Here is a 24,907-nt window from a genome sequence, read left to right on the forward strand (position 1 = left end):
TTCCAATCTAAAATCTAGAATTTAACAAACAAAAAAGAGAAAAAGAACCTTGCTGGACTATCTCATAAAACATGTAGCAAATTTTTGTATAATTTCGTAAAAATACATGTAAAAGAACCAGCACCAAAGGGAGGGGGGGAACCCACTAAGATTTTACAGCCAAAAGGTTTTGAATCATGATGTTGGAGCACCTTGAAGTGAAGTTACGTCACGCATGAATGGATCGATTTCTAAACTTTCTTAGCTGAACTGTCCATTTTAATGTACATCGTCTCACTCTCCACCTTCATATTCCTTTACTGCATTTTCAAGCAGGAATTTGATTTTTTTAGTTTGTTAGGTCGGTTAACAAGTCTCTCAATTTCCTGGACTGAAAATCCCCATTTGCCTTGCATAAGTATACAGATACAGTGTTAGCAGATAATATAAGCCAAGGAAGAAAATGACTCATCACTAGTTCTTCGGACATGTTCCATATAGAAGTTCAATATATGAAAAAAGACCATACTAGTATTTTCTATTTTTGCAACCTTCGCAAATATGATGCTATTGTAACACTACCAGACTCTGTCTTTGGTTCTTTGCAAAGGTAAATGGACTAATTGAGTCCATATTGTTCCTAAGAAACCTCCAAAAAGATATTAGCACTCTATTTCTATCGACGTCAACCATCTAGTGAGCCTTACCTCAACTTTGAAAATATTGAGAACCTTGCCATTAAATGTTGTGACATTGGCATCAATCACTTGAAGTCCCAAAGAATCTATACCCTCCATCAACTTTGCAAACCCACCTTGCTTGAGCTCATAGCAGAGCTTAATCAAAAACTCTCTTTTGGTGATCTGGTTGACTTCAACATGTACCTAAACAAAGATTCAAGACAGAAGTTAGTTGAGACTTTCATTGATGATCTTTGCTCCCATTGACTACAAGTACATGGAAACTGTGACAAAAGTAACAACAGAATATGTGTTAAATTTCAATTCCCTCTACTTTGTCTTTTGCCATTTTGGCGAGGCCAGAGGTAACAGCAGACATGTTGTCCTTATGTAGCCTGTCTAACTTTGCACACTTCAGTTCTGCATTACTTTTTTTACAGTCCTCTTCCTCAATTTTCCTAAGCTCTTCTTGGAGTTTCTTCTCCTCCTCTAGTCAAGTTCCTATATATTCGATTACATCTATAAGAATAGTAGTTCTATCCATCTACAATATTGAACAACCAAAACATTATAGATAACAAACAAGAAGGCGGAAAATTAAACTTGGCTATTATAGCTTTTGATAGTTGTGACTAACCTTGGATATCTTAGGGACTAGAGCTCGTAGCTTGAAGAGTCCATCTTTTATCTTCTTCCTTCTATTCCTCTCTGTCACAAGATTCTTAGAATGATAATTCTTTTTTTCTAGCTGCTTGGTAGTTCTCATTATGTCTTTTACAGTCTTGTTTTTACGATCCACAATAAACCCTGCTTCTTGCTCAAACACATTTTTGCTGCATCTTAGTCTTTTTGTTCCATGATATGTGCCAATTAACTGCTTCAGTTGCTCATATTGAGAAATATAGGCAGAACCTAAAGCAAATGGGGGATGTTCAATTAAGGGATTGGAACCACTGGATGATCCATCCAAGCTAGGTTGGGAGTTTGAATCCGATACTAGGGGAATAGCTTGTATTCTAGGAATGAAAGTTGACAAGCTAATGGGAAATGGCAAGTTATGCAAGTCTTTACCAAATGTTTTGAGATACCATTTGTCAACATTTGCTTTTGCATAACTATCTGCAGTCATGACTTCTGGTGCTAAAGTGCATTGTATTGAGTTGTTACTAACTCTATGATGTTTTGATCTTTAGGTATTTGATGAAAAAGACAAATTATATGTTCATCAATCAGAAGAGACAATAGATTGGAAGGAAATTAATGGGATGATAATATATATAAATATGTCAGTTACATTGCAAAATATTGGCAACTGAAAAGGCCAAAGAATCTTACATGCTTTGAAATAGAGAGCTCTATAAGACTACCAAGAACCGGGATCAGAACTTGGGTTCCCATTGTATCCTGTAAAAATCGAAGTGATCATATCAAAATATAGACACAAGTGAAGCAAAATTTTTTGACAATAAGATACTCCATGTTGCCTGGATCATGATTGCCTTATATATATAAAGAAAAAACTACAATATTTCAAGAAGCCAATCCGTACGTTTGTGTACATTCCGGCAATTAGTTGATTAAACTAAAATATTAAAGGGGTTTTTAAACAAACAGAATCTTAGCCTTTTATTATGAGCTTGAAGTATATGAAACATTCTTAACCAAGGCATGACAACTTAGCCACTTTTACAATTTTAGAAAACCAAAACTGCTTGAACTACAAGATAAAACTTGCATTTTCTTAAACTATAAATCCAAGGTTTATGTTTTCATATTTCATCTGTTTGCTCAATTACCAAAAAAAAGGTGACGAAAGTGAAAAAAACCCACATGTGAAGAACGTGAGCCAGAGGCATTGGCATGGTTAACCCATTTTAGTTGATTTGACATAGCCACCTCTCCATGAATCCTGATTTCACTGTCACAAATCAATATGTTTCTCGCTATCTTGTATCCTCCAAAAGGAAATGAAACAGAGAGGAGTGGTGTACCCAGCATAGAGGGACATGAAGAAAGGAAAACAAGAAAGAGCTTCGCAAGCCTTTGATCTTATGGAATGTTAGAAGTGACCATCCTTGCATAGGGGACCTGAGTGCTACAATTCTTCTCTTTCAACTTTGACATTAACCACAACCATTACAGCAACAATCCTTCCATTCAATAAACCTACATCAAAAAAAGAAAGGAAAAAAAAAAGCTTCATTTGAGTTTAAATGAACCAAAAGAAAAAAGAATGAAGATATTGGTTATAGTGGGTGGGTAGTAGTAATGAAACAGGTAAGTTGAAACTTGAAAGTACCTAAAAGGGTCATCACCCAATTTTCAGACAATGCAGAAATCCCATGCCTTACTATCCACAAATGGTCTAAGCCACTCCATTGCTCTCTCAAAACCCCTCATTGTCTCCTCCTCTCAGAAGAACCAAGAAATTATTCTAGCTGGCTTTTTCTGTCTCCCTATATATAACAAGAGTCAAGAGACTTGGGGAAAAATCCATTTAGAGCTCATGACTATCGTAGTACACGACAAAGGTAACCAACTTTTTTATGTTTTTCCATTTGAATTGGGTTACTAAAAGAGTATCATCTCAATCGGGTACCAAATCTGTGATAGAGAGGAATTTGATGCCTGCAGAGGCAGTGTTTTCTTTATTGACTACCAGAATCATCCATCTTTGAAACAACCATCGAATGGTTCAAAATTCCTTGTGACAGCTACCCGTAACTGTATAAACCCATCACTATTATTCACTACCATTAGACATTAGGAGTAGTATATTTTTGGCACAACAAAATATATATACACCATTCATTTTCCCACTCTCCCTTGATTCTTGAAGTAGTTTAGATCTACTAACTTTCCTCGTGGCAATTGGGCATACCAATTCTCTTATTTTAAGTTACAATTTACTGTTCTATTGCCTCCAAAATATATCTCCATAATAATCTTTTTAACTATTGGTGTACCTCTATTATCCATATAATGGCGCGTGGGTAAAACAAAACAGAGAATATGTGTCACGGTTTTAGTTTTACTTTGTAGGCCCTGCTTTTCCAAAACTGTACACTCATGAGAGGCTGAACCTCAACAGCTTGCAAAGAGCGACGTCAAAAAGGCAGACAACTTTCTTTTCTTTCCTTCCTTTTCCACCCTTGGGCTTGAAGAAGCTACAACAAAAGGATCCAGCCACAGTTTTGCTTGAGCCATCATTAATAAATTTATTTATGTTTGAAAAAATGGATTAGCAGAGGTTTTCGAGTTAAGCAACTTGAACTAGAGCTTAGCTTGGGGCTTAAGAAAAGAGGTTGTTTGACCACACAAAAAAAAAATAGTTTGGGCTTCAACTCGGCCTTTGCATTGTCCAAATAAGAATGCTAGCTTGTCGCTTTGCTGGATCTGGACGTTTCTACAGACCCAAGTCAGGGAACAAAATATTACCATATTTTTGTTATTTCCATGATTACAACTTTTTGCTTTCTTGTTAAAATCAATCAATACTGAAATGTATTTTTTCCCAGATAGATTTTATTTGAGAAGAAAATAGGAAATTCAGATTATATATATATATATATATTAAATTGAAAATAAAAGGAAAGGGAGGAAATATTAAAGCAACAATTTCTCTCCTTGTTTAATTTTTTTTTTTAAAAAATACAAATTGTATTGTGATAGCCACTCTTTGTTGTACCAGGCATTAATTTTTCAATAGATAAAAGATTCCTGTTTTTCAGAAAATTAAAAATCTTTGTGTTGTTTTAGTTATTAAACTTATCCGTGTCTCTTTATACATAACCTTCAATGTTCACAAATTTTTGTCTAATTAAAGATCTAAACCAATGTATATAACCTGATGGTAACGTGTTGTCATCAGCTTCTACTTAAATAAAATGGTATTGCCTAGAGGTGAGCTAAAAGACCTTGAATCAAAAAAATTGATCGAATCAAATTGAATCCAATCAATTCGATTTGATTAAAATGATCAACTGTGATTTTAGTTTTTAATGTTTGATTTTTATGTCTATTCGATTCACCTTTTTGTACGTAAATTTTTCAATTGAAAAATCAAATAATAAATAATATTTTTTAAAATTATTATACATACATACATATATATGGCATAATGCTCAAATAAGTTCTTCAATTATTTAAAAAAATTAAATAAATTTTTATTCTTTTATTATCTTCAATCAAGTCCCTATACTTTTATACTAGATCAAATAAGCCCTTATGACTAATAATTGACTAACTATCATTTTATTGTGTTCAATCAGTGTTATGCCGTATAAAATGACAAATGGTATTTTGATAATTAATCATAAAGGTTTGTTTGACTCAAAATAAAAATTACAAAGACTTATTTTGTTCAAATAAAAGTACAAAGACTTAATTGAATGCAATAAAATTCTAAGAGTTTATTTAAATTTTCTTAAATAGTTTAAGGGTTTCTTTTAGATATTATGCCCCATATATATATATATATATATATATATATATTATCTTTTAATAATCCTTATTTTCTCTTAAAAAATTACCTTTTTTTAAGTTGATTGTTTTTAAAAGATGTTGCTGAATTTGGTTGAGAAAGTTGTTGAATGTTTAATTTATTTTTTTAAGTTACCTTGCATACACGATCCTTTCAGATGTTACATATATATATACATATATAAAATCTAACTCGATTTTGAGGAAATCAATTGAAATGGTTCAATTTTTTATCAATTCGGATTTTCTAATAAAATCAGTTTCCATTTGATTTTTTTTATAAAAAAGTTCAATTTTTTTATTTTCAAATTTTTTAACACCAAACTGCTTAAATCGTTAATTTTGCACAGCCCAAATATTGGCCGCTTCAAATTTCGTTTCACATTTTGTATCAGACTGTACGGATTCTATATATGTGGTGTACTTTCCATATTCATCATCTCGTTTGGTGATTGAAAATTGCTGTTTTGTTCTAGTACAAAGAATTAAAACAATGGTTTTGCTTTTTCTTTTCTTTTTTACTGTCGTATGCTGCAAAACCTTTAATTCAAGAAAATAGTTGATTGATGCGGAATTTGATGGTGAAAATCTGTTAGAGACCTTTTCTTTGTTATTATTCGTTGGATCATGATATTTTCCCCTAATCCCTGCGATCTTATAAGATCAATATAAGCAAATAAATACATGTGCAAGATCATAAAAATAAGAAACTACATAAGGTTGAAAATTTGAAAAATAAAAAAGGAAAAGAAAAGAAGATAAATAAAGTGCCACAAGCCTGGAACCTCTTCATTCTGTGCCCTGTATCATGCGCTGGCCTTAAGCTCTCCATCATCTATAGGCTTAGTTTCACCTTTGATGTCCCCATGTCCAGGCATTCTGAATCCCGTGGGATCCCCATTTCCAGGCATTCTAAATCCTGCGGGATCCCCATTTCCTGGCATTCTTATTCCTCTAGGATCCCCATGTTCAGGAATTCTGAACCCTCTGGGATCTCCATTTCCGGGCATTTTGAACCCTTTGCTGGGATCACCATGGCCAGGTGGTTTGGCAGCAGGATTCCTCCCATCCAACCCGAACTCTATGTCCCTTTCTTTAGGGCGGATGGTATGGTTTTGGTTTCGCTTGGAGGGTTTTGTTTGGCTCATGCGCCGGTTACAGAGTCTTCCAAGAAAGCAAGCTATAGCTGATATAACAACGATTACTGCCAGCACAATAAAAACTGTTCCAAACGATCCATTCGAGTGAGAATGAGATGGCGGCGCTTGTCCTGACACGGTATTTGGGTAAACTACAACGGGTTGTTGTGTTTCAGGCTGCTGTGTTTGAGTCGACATTCTTAAGCCTGTGCTTTTTTTTGCTATACGAGATGAGGAGATGGAGGGACTTAAATTTTAACGTGAGATTTTGGTAGCGAATGAAAAGGGTTAGGATTTAGTACGAGTCTGCAGCTTCTTGTTCTTTTAGTGCAGACAAAGCGAAGCTTTGGAGAAAACTCTCAAAACAAGGAAGAACATTTCCCTGTGACAAGAGGTTTTGTAGGATTGGTTTTCAAGACTTCCAAGTAGTATTTGGTTGTTTTCTATTCAATAAAGGAGGAACTTTCTTTATTAAAGAGACAACTAAAGATATTCCGTTGTCCTTTAATTACTGGTGAAGAAGCGGCACCTGCACTTACTTCGTAAAGAGAGAAAGTAAGATTTTGGCTGCCTTCGGACAGGCACAATCTCAAGTTCCCAACAAAGCACTGCAGCGTTTGTTTATTCATTAATCATTGGCTTGGGTCGATTTCCGGTGCAAGTCATGCATAGTAGCCCCCATAACGCTTTAACCATTCATCTTTGCACTTCGCAATACCCAAAATTGTTCACGTAAGTATATCTCCCTAAAAGGATGGTTCCTACACACTCTTTTTGCAAAAGAAATCTCATTTGCATAGATATTAGTATAACTTTTGACTTTTGGGTGTTTAAAAATTGTCTTTAAGCTCTTGATGTTTTTGAAAATTAAGAAACGGGATAATAACCTAACAAATGAATTTGTGTTAAATAAGTAAGGTATTTTTAAAATCTTCCTTTTGAAGATGAGATCTTATCATCAGATTAATCATGGTGGGACAAGTTTTATAATCTTTGTTGAAATCAGGCTTAGATATTTAGGTCAGTGGTCAAAGTTGTGGGCTTTGCAGCAATTCTGGAAAGATAAAGCAGTATGGGGTTCAACATAGGGATTTGAGTAAAACTAGTCCAGCAACGTTATCCCATGTACGATTTTATCTGCTCAATGGGGTGCCTTTGATTGATTACCGTCTTTATTCCTTTTTCTTTAACAAAAGAAAGGATTCTGCCAGAATGGACACACTTTGATTCTGTGTCTTTTGATGATTAGAGCAATCGTGTAATTTAATTATAATGCACTTATTAGAATTGCACTTTGGAGACCTCAAAATTTGTGTTCAAATATGGTCTTGCCACGTGCTTTGTGCAAGCAGATCATTTTTATGATACTGTTAGGTAACAGCAACATCGCAAATAATGAAAGGGTTTCTTTTTTTCTTTGGAGAAGGAAGATGGAACTCAATTTATTGGGTAACAGATACATGATTTACTATTGACTCAAATATTCAAATATGAAAGGTTCTGAGACTGATGGTAATGCTTCTTTTTTTTTTTTTTTGGTTTGCCATGTGAGTTGTTCTTATATAGTATCTGAGTTTCCTTCAAGGGGAAGACTTGAGTATGTAAGGTGTAAAAAGGGTACATAAAAAGCCTCTTGGTGAACACAGTGCGAAATTGGGACTCAGGCAAGCAGGTGGTGGGAGGATATTGGCAAAATTTTTTGTTGTAACTATTTGTAGGCTTAAATTAAATGGAAAACTAGACAGTAAATCATGAAATATCAATGAGCAGATTAACAAATTCGAACTAAATGACCTTCTTTAATTTTTGGAATAAATTAATCAATTGATTACTGATGGGCTTCACTTCCAGATAGACGTTAGTGTTCTTGTTGAGCAGCCCATTTAGGAGTCAGCCCAACAGGGTGAACAACAAATCGTTGAATACTGCATGTCAAATTCTGTTCAAGATGCAGAGCCATGGTAGATCCAATTTGAGGAACCTGACAAGGCAACGAATGCAGTAACAGAGAATACCTGCAACGGCTTAGCAGATAGAACTGAAATAATAGAAAATGGAAAGCACATGAAGCCTTTCAAACCAAAATTAAACCTACCTTAAACCTGGTATGCATTCATAATTACCTGTCACACACTAGCATGATTTTTCGATGTGTCCATCAAAATTTAAAGTCGTTCAGCCTTGTATTCCAGGATCCAAATTTCAAAGCACTGCTGACAACAATGAGAATTCAGGGTTTTCTAGTTCTATTTTCAGTCTTCTTGCTTCTACCATCTGAAGCAGGTGCCAATCTCTAAAGATCTTGCTATTTAGATTTATCAAAGTATAGCTCAATTCAGGATGAAAATATAAGAATTGGAATCTCATGATTTTATGTTAATTCCTGAAGTTTTAGTTGCTTTTATTGCAGTTGCAGCAACACTTGGAATCTGCTATGGCCGTGTGGCCAACAACCTCCCAGCAACCTCTGAAGTGATCAACATTCTCAAATCCAACGGCATTTCGGATGTCCGAATCTTTGACGCTGATCCAGTTACTTTACAGTCCTTCTCAGGAACTGGAATCAATCTCATGATTGGTGTCCCTAATGAAATGCTCCCTTCCCTTGCCTCAGGCACCCCTATCTTTGCACTCCAATGGCTCCAAACCAACATACTCGCTCATATTTTCCCGAGCCAAATACGATATATTGCAGTTGGAAATGAGGTCTTCCTCAAAGATCCTTTCTACGCTCCCTATGTAGTACCCGCCATCGTTAATCTTTACCAAGCTCTTCAAACACTAAACCTTGATAGCACCATCAAGCTATCCTCACCCCAAGCAGCATCTGTGCTCTCCATTTCATACCCTCCATCTCTCGGAACATTTGATCCTTCTATTCGATCTGTTTTGCTTCCTTTGCTAAGATTCTTGTATGAGACCAAGTCACCCTTCATGGTCAATGTGTATCCATACTTCAGCTACATAAGCAGTTTGAAGCATGTATCATTGGACTATGCGTTATTTAGAAGCCAAAACGTGGTTCAAGACGGTATGTTGATGTATGGCAATCTTTTCGAGGCAAGCATTGATGCATTTCTCTACGCAATTGAGAAAGAAGGGTTTGCGGAAGTGCCGGTGGTCGTCTCAGAGACAGGGTGGCCTAAGGGCGGAGGTGTGGCGGCGAGTGCGGAAAATGCATTGGCTTTCAATGAGAATGTGGTGAGAAGAGTGGTGAGTAATGTTGGGACACCAAAGAGGCCTGGGGTAGGCATGGAGGTTTACTTGTTTGATCTTTTTGATGAGAATGGGAAGGGTGGAGACGAGTGTGAGAAGCATTTTGGGATTTTTGGACCTGATGGGATCAAGGCGTATGACCTTAGATTTAATTGAGAAAGATTGATGTAAGCAACAAAGAGGAGTGATCATGTTTGTTCAGCTCTTGGAATTTCACTATTCTGTTTGAAAAAGAAAGCTGAAGAAAAATTTCGTTTTTCTAATTCTTAATTGTTTCCTCTCTTTGTCTCCATGTGCTGCCCTCGTTGCAAAGATGGAGTCAAAGACATAGATGCAAAATTATTTTCATTATGTCTTCTAAGAATCAACCCAAGATATGTAATCAATTAGATCTCATCTTGGCAACATCTTATTAGCGAGAATTTTTACGCACCCAACATATGTACATAGCTACCATATTTGAGAATATTAACAGCACTAGTCATAAAACATAGATAAAATCACTTTTTTGTTGGTTTTTCTTCTTCTTTTTTTTTTTTTTACTTTTTATACCACCAAAATTAAAAAAAAAAAAAAGACTAAATGCTCAATTTAGGGTTAAAAGTTTGGACACTTTTTCAATTAAGGACCAAACGTTTTAATTGTAACAATTAAGGACCAAATGTTTTTCAGTTGCTTATAATTAAGGGCTTAAGTAAGAGGTGTTTAGCACGTGTAGTACATGTGCATGAAGTAGACCCTAACTAGGAATTTTGCCTCTTACGTGGTAGGTGAATTGGATTTTTGGCAAACAACAATGTTCTATGGAGGAAAAAAATGAAATGGTGGAAAAAGTAAAAAGGTGTCAAACTCATTGTGCATAAATGAAAAGGTGCGCATAACAACTCTGTCTTCCTTAACAGAGTTGAACTGTTAATTATTAAACACTATTGCTTAAAGTGCCATTATTGCTACACTCCATGGCTTAGTAGTAATAATTACAAGGCATTTATTGTTGCATGCCATGCAGAAAATAAAATAATATTGGTTTTTCATGCCATGAGTAAATATATAGTGTTATTACACGTCATGCGTAAAATTGTGTTGTTACAAGCTACACTTACATCATTTACAATTAACATGGCATGTAACAACATGTTTACAACATGAGAAATAACAACATGCTACCCTATATTTCCAGCCTTGCAATAACAATCAATCGAAGTTGATCAATGCTGAGAAAGTGATGTCATTTGGGTCTACACCTTTTTTCAATTAATTGAAAGTATATTTCACACCATTTCGTTTTTCCACTATTTTAGTTTTCCCACCATCGACCCAAATTACCCAAAATTTGCCTCTTTCATCTCCTATCATTTTCCTTCTCCCTTGTCTAATAGTTCAGTTAGGCATCTGTAGCCGTCAACTTATCAAGCATCTCCTATTTATAGGTTGTCGTCACCATCATCTTATCTCCGTTTGCTAAACCAAAAATAGTTAGGTATGGCTTGCATTTTCATTTTAATTTTATATCTTTAATAATTGCTACCAATAAGGTTACAATTGAACAAATTTTTTACATGGCTTGTAATAAATTTTGTAAATGGCGTGAAGCTTCTTTATGATAACCAGTAATGGCATGTACCAAGAACTTGCTACAAGCCATGTTAAAAAAATGGTTCATGTAAAAAAATTGTCTAATCGTGACATTTTCTTATATTTTGAATAGAATGGCTTATCAATTATGCATCATAGGGTTTCAATACAATGATGCTTTAGTTGTGGTGGGGAAGATCCTCAAGTATGTTAATGGTTTAGTGGAGGACTTGACATTTGACCCAAACAAGGTTAGTTATTTTGAGTTATTAAGCATGTGTGAGGACCCAAGTTATCAAAACATCAAACAGATGTATTATGTAAAGCCTGGGTGCATTTTTGCTAATGGTTTTATGGCAGTTGTCGATGATATAACATTTTGGATATGATAAGATATATGCTAGATCATGGTCTAGTGGAGATTTATATCGAGCATGCTACAGATGAGCCAGTATACGTTGATGAGGAGTAAGAAGAGGCAAGAGAGGCTTATTTTGTAAATGTTGAGAAGTATTTAAGTGGCAATGAGGATGATGAGTTGGTTTATGCTAGGGAAAAGTTTTGAATGATTACAAAGGAGATTTTGGGAGTAGATGAAGGACTCCTTATTTTTGTAAATGTGGTTGAGGATGGATTTAGTCCATCAAATAAAAGGGATGAGGATGAGGGAAATCTCAATGAGTACTACGACTCTTATGAGTTTGGAGACATTGTCATTGATGAAGAGGACATGGTTGATTATGCTACTAGGAAAAGAGATAGGTTTCTTGTGTATAATTTTTCATCAAGTACCCTTTACATTAAATTAGGTATGTTGTTTGAGAATTCTCAACAGTTTAAGTATGTTGTTTCATTGATGTCTATTAGGAGTAATAGGGAGATTTTCAGGCAAAAAACTAAAAAAAACTTTGTTAGGGGTAAGTGTGCATTGCCTAATTATCCTTAGGTTATATATGGAGCTTTTGATAAAAAATTTCAATCCTTCCAAGTGAGGACTTTTAGGGAAACACACGATTGTAACAAAGTGTTTAAAAACATTAAGATGACGCATTTTGTCTTAGCTTATCTATATATGGAGAAGATCGTAAGAGATCCTTTCATTAAGGCCTTAGCTATACAAGATCAGATTAGGTCAAAGTATGACTTAGGGGTGAATGCTAGCATGATAAGAAGAGCCAAAAAGGTGGTGGTTGATAGGGTGGTTAGTAGCTACCAAGAGGAGTTTGGTCATCTATAGGATTATGAAAATGTCATTAGATAGACGAATAGAGGTAGTATAGTGAAGATGGCCGCCAATAAAGCAACACCTACCTTTCTACTTGTATGCCAAAGATTTTATATTTATTTTAAGGCACTTAAGAAGGGTATGGAGAATGGTTGTAAGAGTTTTTTAGAGTTAGAGGGATGCTAGTTAAAGAGCTTAACACAGGATGAGCTGCTTTGTGCTGTTGACACAGATGGAAATAATCAAATGTTTCTAATAGTTTGAGCATTGGTCGAGGGTGACAACACACTTTCATGGAGATGGTTTATTGAGCTGCTTAAATCAGTTGTCAATATTGGAAATGGTAATGGTTGGACAATCATGATAAACCAACAAAAGTAAACCACTTGCTTATTTTATTTAATTTAGTATTCAATTATATATATTAGTATTGATTTCAGATTATTCTATTTTATTGCTAGGGTATTGACAAAGTATTTGGAGAATTTCTTCTAGATACTAAGCATAGATATTGTGCGAGACTTTTATATATGAACTAGGTTAAAAGGGGGTGCAAAGGTTTAGAAATGAGAAAATGGTTTTGGAAGATAGCTAAATCGACTGCTTTTAGGGTTTTTAAAGATAACATAAAGAAGTTAGCTCACATAAATGACAAGGAAGCAAAAAACATAGTTAGAGCTCTACCACAACATTGGTGTAGAGCATTTTTCTAAACTGACAATAAATGCGACTTCATTGACAACAACATATGTGAAGCTTTCAATGGGACATTGTTGGAAGCTAGAAGGAAGCCAATATTTTCTTTCTTCAAAGAGATTAGGAAAAAATGATGATTAGAATTTCGAATAAGAGAAAATAATGTAGTAAGTGGAAAGGTAGTTTAGGGCCCAATATATTGAAGATTATTGAGAAAAATGGTACAATTGCTTCTAAATGCCATGTTGCATTCAATGGAGATGTTGGGTTTGAAATAGAGTTAGGTGATGATAGGTTCATAGTAAATTTGGCTGAGAGGACTTGTTCTTATAAAAGGTATAATTTATCTAGAATACCATGTGCACATGAAATCTGTGTAATTAGGGACTTAAGGGGAAATGTAGAAGATTTTGTATCTAGTTGGTATCACAAGGATGTTTATATGGTAGCTTATGGTAATGCTTTGCAGCCCATGCATGGTATCTAGGATTGGCTAAAATCATAAACTAAAAACCCAATGTAACCACTAGTATATAGAAAGCTACTTGAAAGGCCCAAAACCAGTAGGAGAGAAGATCATACTAAGCCTAAAAAGATAACTCCGGCCCATAAAATGTCCAAGAATGGCATGATAATGATATGCCAATTATGACATGGTGAAGGGCACAACAGAATTATCCTTTCAAGACTAATGAGGTAATTTAATTTTAAAGGATTTAAAGATTGTAAAACCTCCCCTATTTGACCTAACCTTAAAAATAAAGCCTTTTGTTTCCTCCCACAATAACAATTGAGGTAAATAGATATGGATTAAGGTACACCAACAGCAGATCATGCCTCTGCATCTACATCAATAGGAAAATTGAAGAGGAAACAAGTAGGTCATGCATCTGCTGCAACTGCTTGTACATATGCTTCTGCATCTGCTGCTGCTACTGTTTCTAGATTAGCTTCTATTTTTATATCAACTTTTGCATCAACCCATACATCCAGCAGTGCATCTGCATCTATCACTATTTTGGATGTACATTTGCTGCAAATGCCTTTAGATCTATTCAACATTCTAATAACTCTATGATATATAGTTATTTTGGCTTAATTTTGATAGTAAGTTAGCTTAATTCTTGTAGTTATATATAGAAATTAATAGGTTTAATTTAATTATTTTAAAATTTAGGTAAGTCAATCTAATCTTAGTGAACTTTATACTTAATTTGATGTTAATGTGATTAAGATATGTTGTTATTGATTTATTTATGCTTTTGTAGGTGTTTGATGAAAGAAGTAGTTTAATGGAAGAAGAATAGCAATTTCAAGGTGTAGACTTCTACTGCATATATTTTGGTATTTCTACCATAACTCTTTCTACAGAACTCCAAATGAAGTTATTCTTAGACTATTGAAGAGATATGAGAAAAAGCTACAATTTTCATGTTTGTGACTTCATCTAGTTCGGCCTAAAAGGTGGTCAAATATCTTGCCAAAGTTGAGGTACTACAATAATCTTAGAACAATTATGATTTTTACTATTTAAATGGTCAATGCCACAGCTTTAGAGAAAGTAGGTCATGACCCACATAGTCTAATGAGGAAATCTTAATTAAAATTGACTTTTTTCTTCACTCAACTTGGCCTAACTTCAAAGCACTATAAAAACAACCTTTTGAATAACTTTTAGAGGAGTGAATAAAACACCAAATTGAGAGCAGAAAATCAAGTCACAAAATCATTAAAGAAAAGTCTCATTGGAGCTAAAGAAGAATTCAAGAATTCAAGAAGATTTGAAGATCAAGAATTCAACTCTTGTGTTCCTTTTATCTTTTTGTTGTTATTTTATTTTCTTGGTTATGGTTTTGATGATTAACTTTAATTTGATGATGATGTGTGACTTGATGGGGAACCAAATTATTTATCTAAGATTATGATTAAACTCAATATAAAGTCTAATTTAATTATCTCTCTTTTACTTATGTTTAATGGATTTAAGTTGTTTATTTTATTCTATTCTTAATGCTTCTAATTGCTTGATCACCAATTAGATTGAATTGGAAACCTAGGTTAAACCTTGACGAAGGAGATTTAGGCAGACCTTGAATAGAATAGCGTATGATCGAATGCACTTAGTTGATCAGGTGGTTTAATTTGCATATAGGGTAGACATACACCTATAAGCCATACATAGCCAAAATTGAAGCATGAACTTAATGAATCTTTCTTCAATTTAATTTGCGCAGACATATTAGCCAAGGCATCACTTGTCTTCTGTAGTCTTGTTGGAATAAAATATAATTTGCCAACAAGATGACGGTAGTTTTTGTCATCGTGTAATAACAGTGTACATTTACGCATGGCACTTAATAACAATGTATATATAGGCATGGCGTGTAACAACACAAGATATAGGCATGACGTGTAACAACACAATACATTTGCATGTCGTATGGCAACCATTACCCATTAGGGCCTCACATCTAACAATATATGGAATATACGTCATTGTTTTTAACAACACATTCCATAAAGCATGGTGTCTAACACATTATGCCTACTGGCCATGCCGAGTAAACTTATTATAGATGCATGGCATGTAGTAGCATTTGAGTGCTACAAATTTACGTGTATCAAAATATGCTTACTATCAATGGCGTGTAATAATAGATTACATAGGCCTAGCATGTTTTCTTTCTTATTTTGTGTTTTCACATTTTTTTCTCTTCCATGGACTAGAATATTTGATTTTTCCTTAAAGCATAAAAAAACAAAAAGCCACAATTTATTTTTTCATCACAGTAAATTTGAGAATTTAAACAACCGACAACGTGACATGTAGGAATACACATGTCATTCTTTATCGCTGTAAATAAAACCTCATATACATAGCTAATCACTAATTGTGGTACTAAACATAAATAAAACTAACTAGTCTGGATACAAGTGTAAAAAGTAATCTTTTTTTGTTAGTTAAATATGTTATTTTTCATTTACACATGCTTGGTCATGTGCTAAGCCCACAAACATTACCCAATGTAAAGCTACTAAGTATTATCAAATTAGATCAAACGAGTTTTTCATCACAGTTATTCATTGTTGGAAAATGCGTAGGCTTTATTTTTTTGTAGAATTAAATATGCTTTTCAATTTTTAAAAATTACATCAAATACTGAACCTAACTACAAAATTAAGTATGAAACAAACAATATGTCTGATACCTACTATATTTCAATGCTGTTTGGAAAAATGTCAACGACGTATTGCTTCTTGAGTTTGGGGATGTCAGCATTCTTCACATTCAACTTCTCCTATCTCATTAAATAGGATATTTCAACTGCAACAAACATACTGCAAATGTTGCCATCCTATTACCTCAAGGCATTCTTCAATTTGCACAATCTCATCAACTTATACCTTCGATCAACATGCCTCAACCTATGGAAGTCATCGATCTTTTAGCATATGATAGGCTTCAGAGCCATTAGGCAACCGATCTACATCTCACGGTTTTCGTTCTCCCATGCTATGTCCTTGCCTTTAAGGGAGTCCAACATTATTATTTTTCACTTTAACAATTTGATATGCGAAACACCTAGTGCTGACCAACATTGCAAGGTGCGACGATCTAATCGACCTCATCATGCCATGCCTTCCTCTAAGAAGGCAACCCACCTGTCGCACATTTAATCAAATAAAGAGGAATAAACATATTCGCTGGGTCATTGGTTCCCTAATCATCGACCAACAAACCCATTTCAAGCTAGAGCATAGACAGCATGTCCTGTCAATTATATTCTAAGTTGTTACACACCATGCCATAACCAATACAACACATTTTCATAATTCATAATGATGATAATATACCTAAAAAAAACATTGTGTCAACAATGTCGACATTCTTATTGAAAGACTTATTGTCGGGGCCATGACAACCCGTACACAAGACATTGATGCATGCATCGATGTGTGGGCCTGACATCCAAATGTTCAGTCGCTCCAATTTCACAAAAAATTTAGGCTCTTCTTCCCTTAAAATGCCGATGTTAAGCCTGCACAAGTAAAATACCAATATCAAAAACTCACTAAAATCAATTATTCTGAAACATAAATGCATGAATTCATGTTAACATTGGTCGTATCTTCAGATCAACTCTGCATCCTGCTCACACATGAGAGAGAACGGGTTAACATAAGGGCTATTCAAGTATTTGCTGTTAATCCTTTATCATTCGCGTTCAGTCTCATCACTTGCATAACTTGTCGGTTGCTAGACATTAGATGAGTCCCATGTTGAAATGTCATGTACCGGTTGTGTTGTTTGCACCGAAGGTTGATGTGGAGTTTAAAGAGGTGTGTTGTGATCAGGAAAGTCGTATGGGACCACTTTGAGCTGCTTGCTACTCGTGACAGAATCCATTTCGGTTGCCTATTCACCACATGACTCGTCATTGCCAACACCTCCCACACCTTCCTCCACTAGGATTTCTATTTTAAGCCTACACTTGTAAAATACCGAGGTTAAAAACTCGTTAGATTCAATTATTCTAAAACACAAATGCATGAAATGTCATGTTTTCATCTGATCTTGCATCCTTGTCATTCTTCAACTGATTGTATTTTTCAGTCAACTTCTTTTTCTGCTCAAGCATGAAAAAGAATGGAATAACATAGAGGCTGCTCAGGTATTTGATGTTCATCTTTTGTTGTGCGTGTTCAATCTCATCACCTTTATTACTTGTCGGTTGTTGGACGTCAATCGAGTCCAATGTTGACATAATATAGACCGGTTGTGTGGTTTGCACCAAAGGTGGATGCGGGCTTTGAAGAGGTGTGATGTGAGTGGGAGAGTGATATGAGACCAGTTCAATCTATTTCCCACCCATGGTCTAATTTGCACCAGTTACCTCATCACCACATGCCTCATCATTGCCAACACCTCCCACAACTTGCTTCACACCACCATCATCCCTTTTTCCATTATGATCAACCTTTACAACACCAACAACATCATCGCAACGACATCAACCCCATGGCCATCGCCATAATCATTCGACGCATAATCGTGTTTGACTGTAGACTGACCCTACACAATGAGAGAAATTAGAACAACAAATATGTAAACACTAGAAACAACTCAAGTACATCATTAACTGCAAAAAAAAAATAAAAAAAAAAGATAAGAGTTCATACTTGTGCAGAGAATAAGCTGAAAAGTTGACATACTATCCGATCAAATCCTCTATTGCCATCTACACATTCTTGGGTATGAGTTGTTCTCGTAAGATGCAATATATTAGTCAAAATATTTAGGAGGTCCCTATACCCATATGTTTTGTTCAATTTTGTCCTTTTTAACCATTAAATATGATGACGTCAATGCTGACATGGTATATTTTTACTAACGTGGCAAGCATTAAGACTCGGGCTGTTGATGTGGCATTGCCATGTCAACATGTTGAAGCCACGTGGCATGTTAATAGACTACCACAAGGCATGTCAAAAAACTAACACATCACTTTCTTCTTCTCCAAAATATGATAAGCTTTTGCTAAATTTTGAATCTAGGACCTTTAGCAAGAGCACTAAGCTCCTTACTATCATGCTTAAGCTTTTACTTTTACTAATTTTTACTAATTTTTTCTTTCTTTCTTTCTTATGTTTTTCTAAAACTACGTTATTTTAAAGCCTTCTTACACTACCCAAATCCCTATCTATAAAACTCTAATTATAGGAGAGAGAGAAAAAAATGAAGAGATAGAAATAGAGAAAGGAAGGAAAAAATGAAAAAAAGGTGTGTTTACAGTTAAGGATTTAGAGAATGTAAAAAGGCTTCAAAATGACATACTTTCAGGAAAAAAAAAAGAAAGAAAAAAAAAAGTAAAGGCTTTATCATTATGGTAAGGAGCTTAGTGTTTTTACTCGAGGTCCTTGGTTTGAACTTTAGTAAGAGCATATTACAAATTGGAGAAGAAGAGAGTGACGTGTTAGTTTCTTGGCATGCGAACGTGGCACTCACGTCAGCAACCCAAACTCAAAAAAATGATGTGGCACTGCCACATCAGCGTTGACATTATCATATTTAATGGTTAAATTAGATACCGTTAGAGGGAGAGACTAAATTGAAGCAATTCTCAAAAATGAGGGACTAAATTGCTTCAAATTGGAATAGAGGGACTAAATTGAATAAAACACATGAGTATAAGGACCTTTCAAGTATTTTGACCTAATATATCCAAAGATCACAAGAATGCTGTCAACGCCCAAAACTGGAAGTCAATGTTAAACATTATAATCACCTTTTTACTACACGACATGCTTTAATAAAATGTTAATGTGAAAAGGAAAATGGAAAACATTAGGTGCCATTACTTGTAGTGCCCATGGAAATTCTTATAAATTGTATTGGAGTGTTTTAAGCTTTTTCGATCTTCGTTCTTCACTGTGGGAAGAACTTCTCGATAAGTAGTTTGCATCATCATCCATACATGTGACCTTATAAGAATGCATTCCATGCATCCATGTCCTTAACCAACGCCAATAGCCACAATTTCACCCATCTTCTGTAGTTTTGGCAGAATAAAATATGATTTGAGAGAAAGATTAGGGCCATCTTTCTTGCATCTCTCGCTTCCTTAAAGTGTCCTTGTCGGAACCTCTAAAGCACATGCTACAACTTCACCTCATTCTCTTTTCCTCAGTATCTGTGGTGAATTCCGCTGGGGATGACTAGATAATCAAGTGAGAAAACATCTGACATGGGGCCGAACTTCAATTTCGTCACCAAACAGAACTCACGCTTGAAGAATCGTGCCTTCATCTTGCCGATGGCAAACCGAAACTCATTCTCCAAGGCATTAGGTTCCTCAATTCTAAGAAAAGCTTGATGTTCTGCAAGAGACAGGCATAAAAGAAGCCAAATTATTTGTCCAGCATATGGCCAAAGCACATACCCTTCACTACCTCAAACTCATCTGCCTCATGGAGCACATTTTTAATGATGTTAAGCAAAGGTACTCTATAATGGGTGTTAATGGTGACGTTGAATGCCCACTTATCCCTAAGAACAACAAGCAAACATTTAAGATTCTCATATCATATGAAATCCATCTGCACCATTGTTGGTCCTAATGGAGTATTAGAGGGGGTGAATAACACTTTTAAAGAAATTTGATAGAAACTTTTAAGGTTGAAGAACTTTTGAAAAAAAAAAGAGTTTAAAACTTGTAAAGGTAAAAAATCACCAAGTAAAGAAATGGTAAAGAGAAATGGACAAAACAAAAGTATTTATACTAGTTCGGTTCCCTTGACCTACATCCATTACCTTGATCTCTCAATCAATGATTTTTAACTCAACTTAACAAAACCAGTGAAATTGACAGTTTCCATCAAGCTTTTACAAGATGAGCTTCTAACCCAACTTCAAATTACAAGATTCCCTAAGCTTTCTTAATCTTAACCTATCCCTTAGAGTGCCTCTCACACTTTAAGTAAATAAAAAACAAAGAAAAGATGAAGTACAATTGATCACTTAACTGATTTAAGATGTACAAAGTTAAATTTAAACACTTTTTCAAAGGATGGGGGTGAAATACAAGTGTAAAAGGAAGATTTTTGGTCTTTTAAGCTCAAAATCACTTTGGATGGCTTCTCTCTATGATTTTTGACTGTTAAAAATGCTTTAAATACCTAGGAGACTAATTCTAGCCATTAAAGATAGTTTCTAACCATTACTAGCCGTTATTTTGTCTTCTAACGGCTCTCTTCAAATAGGCAGACAATGTTTCGTTAATTGGTTATAAGCAGCTCTAACTGATTATAACTTTTCTGCCTTGCACTGTCTTGAAGTTGTGTACATTGTGTTAATCAATTAAAGGAAACTCTAACCAATTACAAACTTTCTGTTTTCATTTTTCTCTACACAGCAGTCTTTCTTTAATTGGTTAGCTCTTTTTTTAATTAGTTGAGGCTTCACTTCCTTCAACCTTAACCGATTAAAATCAGCTTTAATTAATTAAAAAATCTTCGAATTTTGAATTTCTCTATTTTGGCTCCCCTCAATGGTCAATATTCTTTTAACGTTGGATTTTGGCACTTGATGTACTAAAGTCCTATGCTCCAACCAATTATCCCAATTCCTGAATCGATTAACATACCTTTATTTGTAGCTTCCAACACTTTCTTAATCAGTTAAGCTTTGTACTAACTGATTAAGGCTCTACTGTCTTACTTTTGTATAGTGCCTAGCATTGCCTTAACTGATTAAGGCTTTACTGTCTTGCTTTTGTATAGTGCCTAGCATTGCCTTAACTGATTAAGGCTTTACTGTCTTGCTTTTGTATAGTGCCTAGCATTGCCTTAACTGATTAAGGCTTTACTGTCTTGCTTTTGTATAGTGCCTAGCTTTGCCTTAACTGATTAAGGCTTCACGTTAAGTAGTTAATGATGTTTAGGTTTCACTAAGTCCTTTCTGTTTTGCTTAACCTATCTTCTAAGTGAGTAAGTTTCTTGGCTTACTTTCAAACAACAAATAACTTAAAAAATTTAAGCTTTCTCTTACACACTTAAATAATATGATTAAACACTAATGAATGGGAATTGTTATCATAAAAAACACACGATGTTAACATTTTCTCTTTAATTTTTTATGATGACAAAACACTCCTACATGAAGATTATAACTTCTAGTTCGGTATGAATGCTTTAAATTTCTATGCATAATGAGGATTGCTCCCTTTAAGTTAATGCAACTAGTTTTTTTTTTTTAAATATTTGCAATAAAATATCTATAATATCTATAGTAACTAAACAAGATATACAATATCCATTGTAGTTAAGCAAGATATATTGAATATTGTATAATATTCAACAAAACCATTACTAAGCATCACACACATAAATTAAATATAAAAACCTATCAAACTCTATTTAACTTAGTCTTCCTTCTCTTTTTCTTTGTCATTATTAAAAAAGATATTCAAAACTCCTCTTTAATAAGTGCATATCGATTTTCCTTTAATCTTTGAATTAAACATTAATAAATAGGAATCATAAGCACTCATACAACTAAGTCATACAAGCTTTTAAATATAATTCAATAACTTCAAAAGTCAAGTTTATAACTATGTAAAAACAAATGTATGAAAGTTAAATCATTTCAAAAGCTAATCAAGGACCATTCAAATAATGTTCAAGCAAATTTGATCATTTTGTCATAATCAAAACTATAATAATTTTAAAGCTAACAACCATAAATCATTAACATGCACATCGTAAGCTCCACGTCATGAACATTAAACCCACAGAAACCATTTATGTAAAACATTAGAGTTGTTACACTCCATGTCCATTTTGTCATCAAATGTTACACACTTGGTTAATAATTTTCAACCCAAATGGGCAAAGCCTGTAACTACTCTTCCCATTGACACAAAACAAAAATTCTGCTCAAACATCAAAACCCAAACTCACATAAACTATTTACATAAAACATTAGAGTTTTTTACACTCCATGCCCGTTTTGTCTTCAAATGTTACATGCTTGGGTAACAATTTTCAACCCAAATAGGCAAAGCCTGAAACTACTTTTCTCATTAACACAAAAAAAAATTATGCTCAAACATCAAAACCCATATGGCATTTAAACAGCAAAACCCATTGAAAAACATAACAAAAAAATTCAATAATTTATTAGTGAAAATATTCAAACAACAAAACCCATTCAACTATTTTGTTAGTTTACCTTTTTATGCAATTATGAACTTATTATTGTGATTGAATAGTTTGCTCTAAACTTTTTCGAACACTTCACAACCTTTAGGAATGAGATTGATTTGTTTGAATGCTCTACTTTTCCTCAAGAGAAGACAATGTGTAATATCCCAAGTGTTTCAGCAATTCAAAAAGTAAAAGGAGATGAAACATCTTATCATGTTAAACACAGAAGGGTAGTTTTGTCAAAAATTTTCTGTCAAGTCAAATTAGTTTAAACTATTGCGTCACATGTTACAACCTTTCTGTCATAACGTGTAACAATTAAATTTTTCAACTTGCTTTATAACAACTAAATCTTCAACATGGAGTGTACCAACTACATTTTTATCATCGCGTGTAACAATTAAATTTACAACATGACATGTAACAATCATATTGTATCCACATGGCTAGTAATTACTATATATTCAACATAACATGTATCAATTGAATCTCAACATGACGTGTAACAACTACATTTTTCAACATGACTTGTGACAACTAAATTTTCAATTTGCCGAATAACAACTACACTTTTTAACATCGTTTGTAACAACTAAAGTTTTTTACTTGTCGTGTAACAACTACATTTAAAAAACATGACGTGTAACAACCAAAAATTACAACATTGTGTGTAACACTATATTTTTCAACATGACATTAACAACATCACAAAACCCCTAAACCAATTTTCTCAACATGACGTGTAATAGTAACATTTTCCAACATGTCATGTAACAAATATTTAAAAAATGGCATGTAACAACATCATTTCTTAGACATGCCGTGGAACAACTTTTTCTACCAAGGCTTTTAACAACATATTATACAAGCCTAGCCTCTCACATATTTTGCATTTTTCAAGGAGAAGTTCATAGACACCCAAGATACGAATCCTAGTATATCAACACTTCGAATAAATCATTAGCAACACTTCATTCAAATCATTAATAAGTTGACATCTATTGAAAATGGCTAACACTTCATATATACAAATCTTCCATTGATCGATAGGTTTAATTGTTAAGTGATGTGCTTCATTCAATATTTGGCTCAACCAAGAAGGAGTCTAAGGCCTGCGAGGTGTGGAAACATTGGCGTCGTCCTTGTGTTGCTCATGGAAATAACGTTGGAACATATCTCTATTGAACTCAATTAGATTGGCGATTCGCATTTGTCTTACATGCTTTAGACACAAGTTAACACATTCCCCAATTTTCAAAAGCTTTGAGTTGGAATCGCCTTATTGTTGAGCTTGACCGTGCCCATCTCTTTCTAGAGAGGAGCATGATTAAAAAAGAGATACAACAAAACGGGTGAAATTAGGCAATAATTAAGTGTAGGATTGAGGTCAAAATAGGGTCGTTTGGATAACATGCCAAGTCATCTACCATGTCATCAGCTCATGCGATTTTCTGTCTCTTGTTATCCACGCTTCATCCACTTGTCAACTTAGCCCTTAATTGTAAGGAATCAAAAACGTTTAACTCTTAATTGTTATAATTGAAATGTTTGACCCTTAATTGAAAACGTGTTCAAACGTTTAGCTTGAATTGAGCATTTAGTCTAAAAAAATGGCTTTCTTTTGTTAAAGAATTATTTTATCAACACCAAGTAATAACGATGCACGTATACTAATAAAATGACTTAGATTTTTTGTTTTTTAAAAATCCATTTTCACCAAATACAACGATAATCTTATATTGTAATCTTTTAAAAAAAGAAAAAAAGAAAAAAACTACTAACAAGGAGAACATTTAAAAATAATAGAAAAAAGGAGTGCGCACCTAGCAAATCATTTCATGGCATACTAAATAAATTGCTTATTTTTGTGCTTGAATTGCATGCTGCTCAAAACAATTTTTAATTTTGAAGTTTTTTATATTATTAGATTTACTAATATATTTAAAAACATTGACACTTTTTTAGTCAATTTTGATAATAAAAAAATTTTAAATTATTTAAAAAAATGAAATAAATTTTTATTTTTTATTACATTCAATCAAATTTCTATACTTTTTATTTTTAGTTAAATAAGTCTTTATAATTAATTGTTAATTAACTGTAATTAATCATAATGTTATTTATCATTTTATAACCATGTGGTATATAACGTGATGCTTACATAGAAGGTAATTTGTCATGTGATTATATTGTCATGTAATGTCATCATT

General features: G+C 34.0%; 3 protein-coding genes across 3 annotated transcripts; 1 reads left to right on the forward strand and 2 right to left on the reverse strand.

Annotated features, from left to right (window-relative positions):
* Positions 1-328: 328 nt before the first annotated feature.
* Positions 329-3,059, reverse strand: LOC18609472 (basic helix-loop-helix (bHLH) DNA-binding superfamily protein). The gene is given in 10 exon segments (XM_088803573.1): positions 329-388; positions 687-863; positions 994-1,203; positions 1,297-1,805; positions 1,808-1,851; positions 1,954-2,063; positions 2,490-2,568; positions 2,651-2,787; positions 2,789-2,825; positions 2,959-3,059. Coding segments are annotated over 10 exon segments (1,464 nt in total).
* A 2,658-nt stretch (positions 3,060-5,717) lies between these two features.
* On the reverse strand, positions 5,718-6,699 carry LOC108660743 (uncharacterized). Its single transcript, XM_018115078.2, has one exon. It carries the CDS (start codon positions 6,476-6,478, stop codon positions 5,948-5,950), a length of 531 nt encoding a protein of 176 aa, XP_017970567.1. The 5' UTR covers positions 6,479-6,699; the 3' UTR covers positions 5,718-5,947.
* Positions 6,700-8,496: 1,797 nt separating this feature from the next.
* Positions 8,497-9,707, forward strand: LOC18609473 (glucan endo-1,3-beta-glucosidase-like). Its single transcript, XM_018115218.2, has 2 exons — positions 8,497-8,563; positions 8,691-9,707. The coding sequence occupies exons 1-2, from the start codon at positions 8,503-8,505 to the stop codon at positions 9,650-9,652; spliced, it is 1,023 nt and encodes a 340-aa protein (XP_017970707.2). The 5' UTR covers positions 8,497-8,502; the 3' UTR covers positions 9,653-9,707.
* The last annotated feature ends 15,200 nt before the right edge of the window (positions 9,708-24,907 follow it).

Source organism: Theobroma cacao, chromosome 2 (assembly GCF_053813885.1).
Source record: "Theobroma cacao isolate CCN51 chromosome 2, ASM5381388v1, whole genome shotgun sequence".
Classification (NCBI taxonomy): Eukaryota; Viridiplantae; Streptophyta; class Magnoliopsida; order Malvales; family Malvaceae; genus Theobroma; species Theobroma cacao.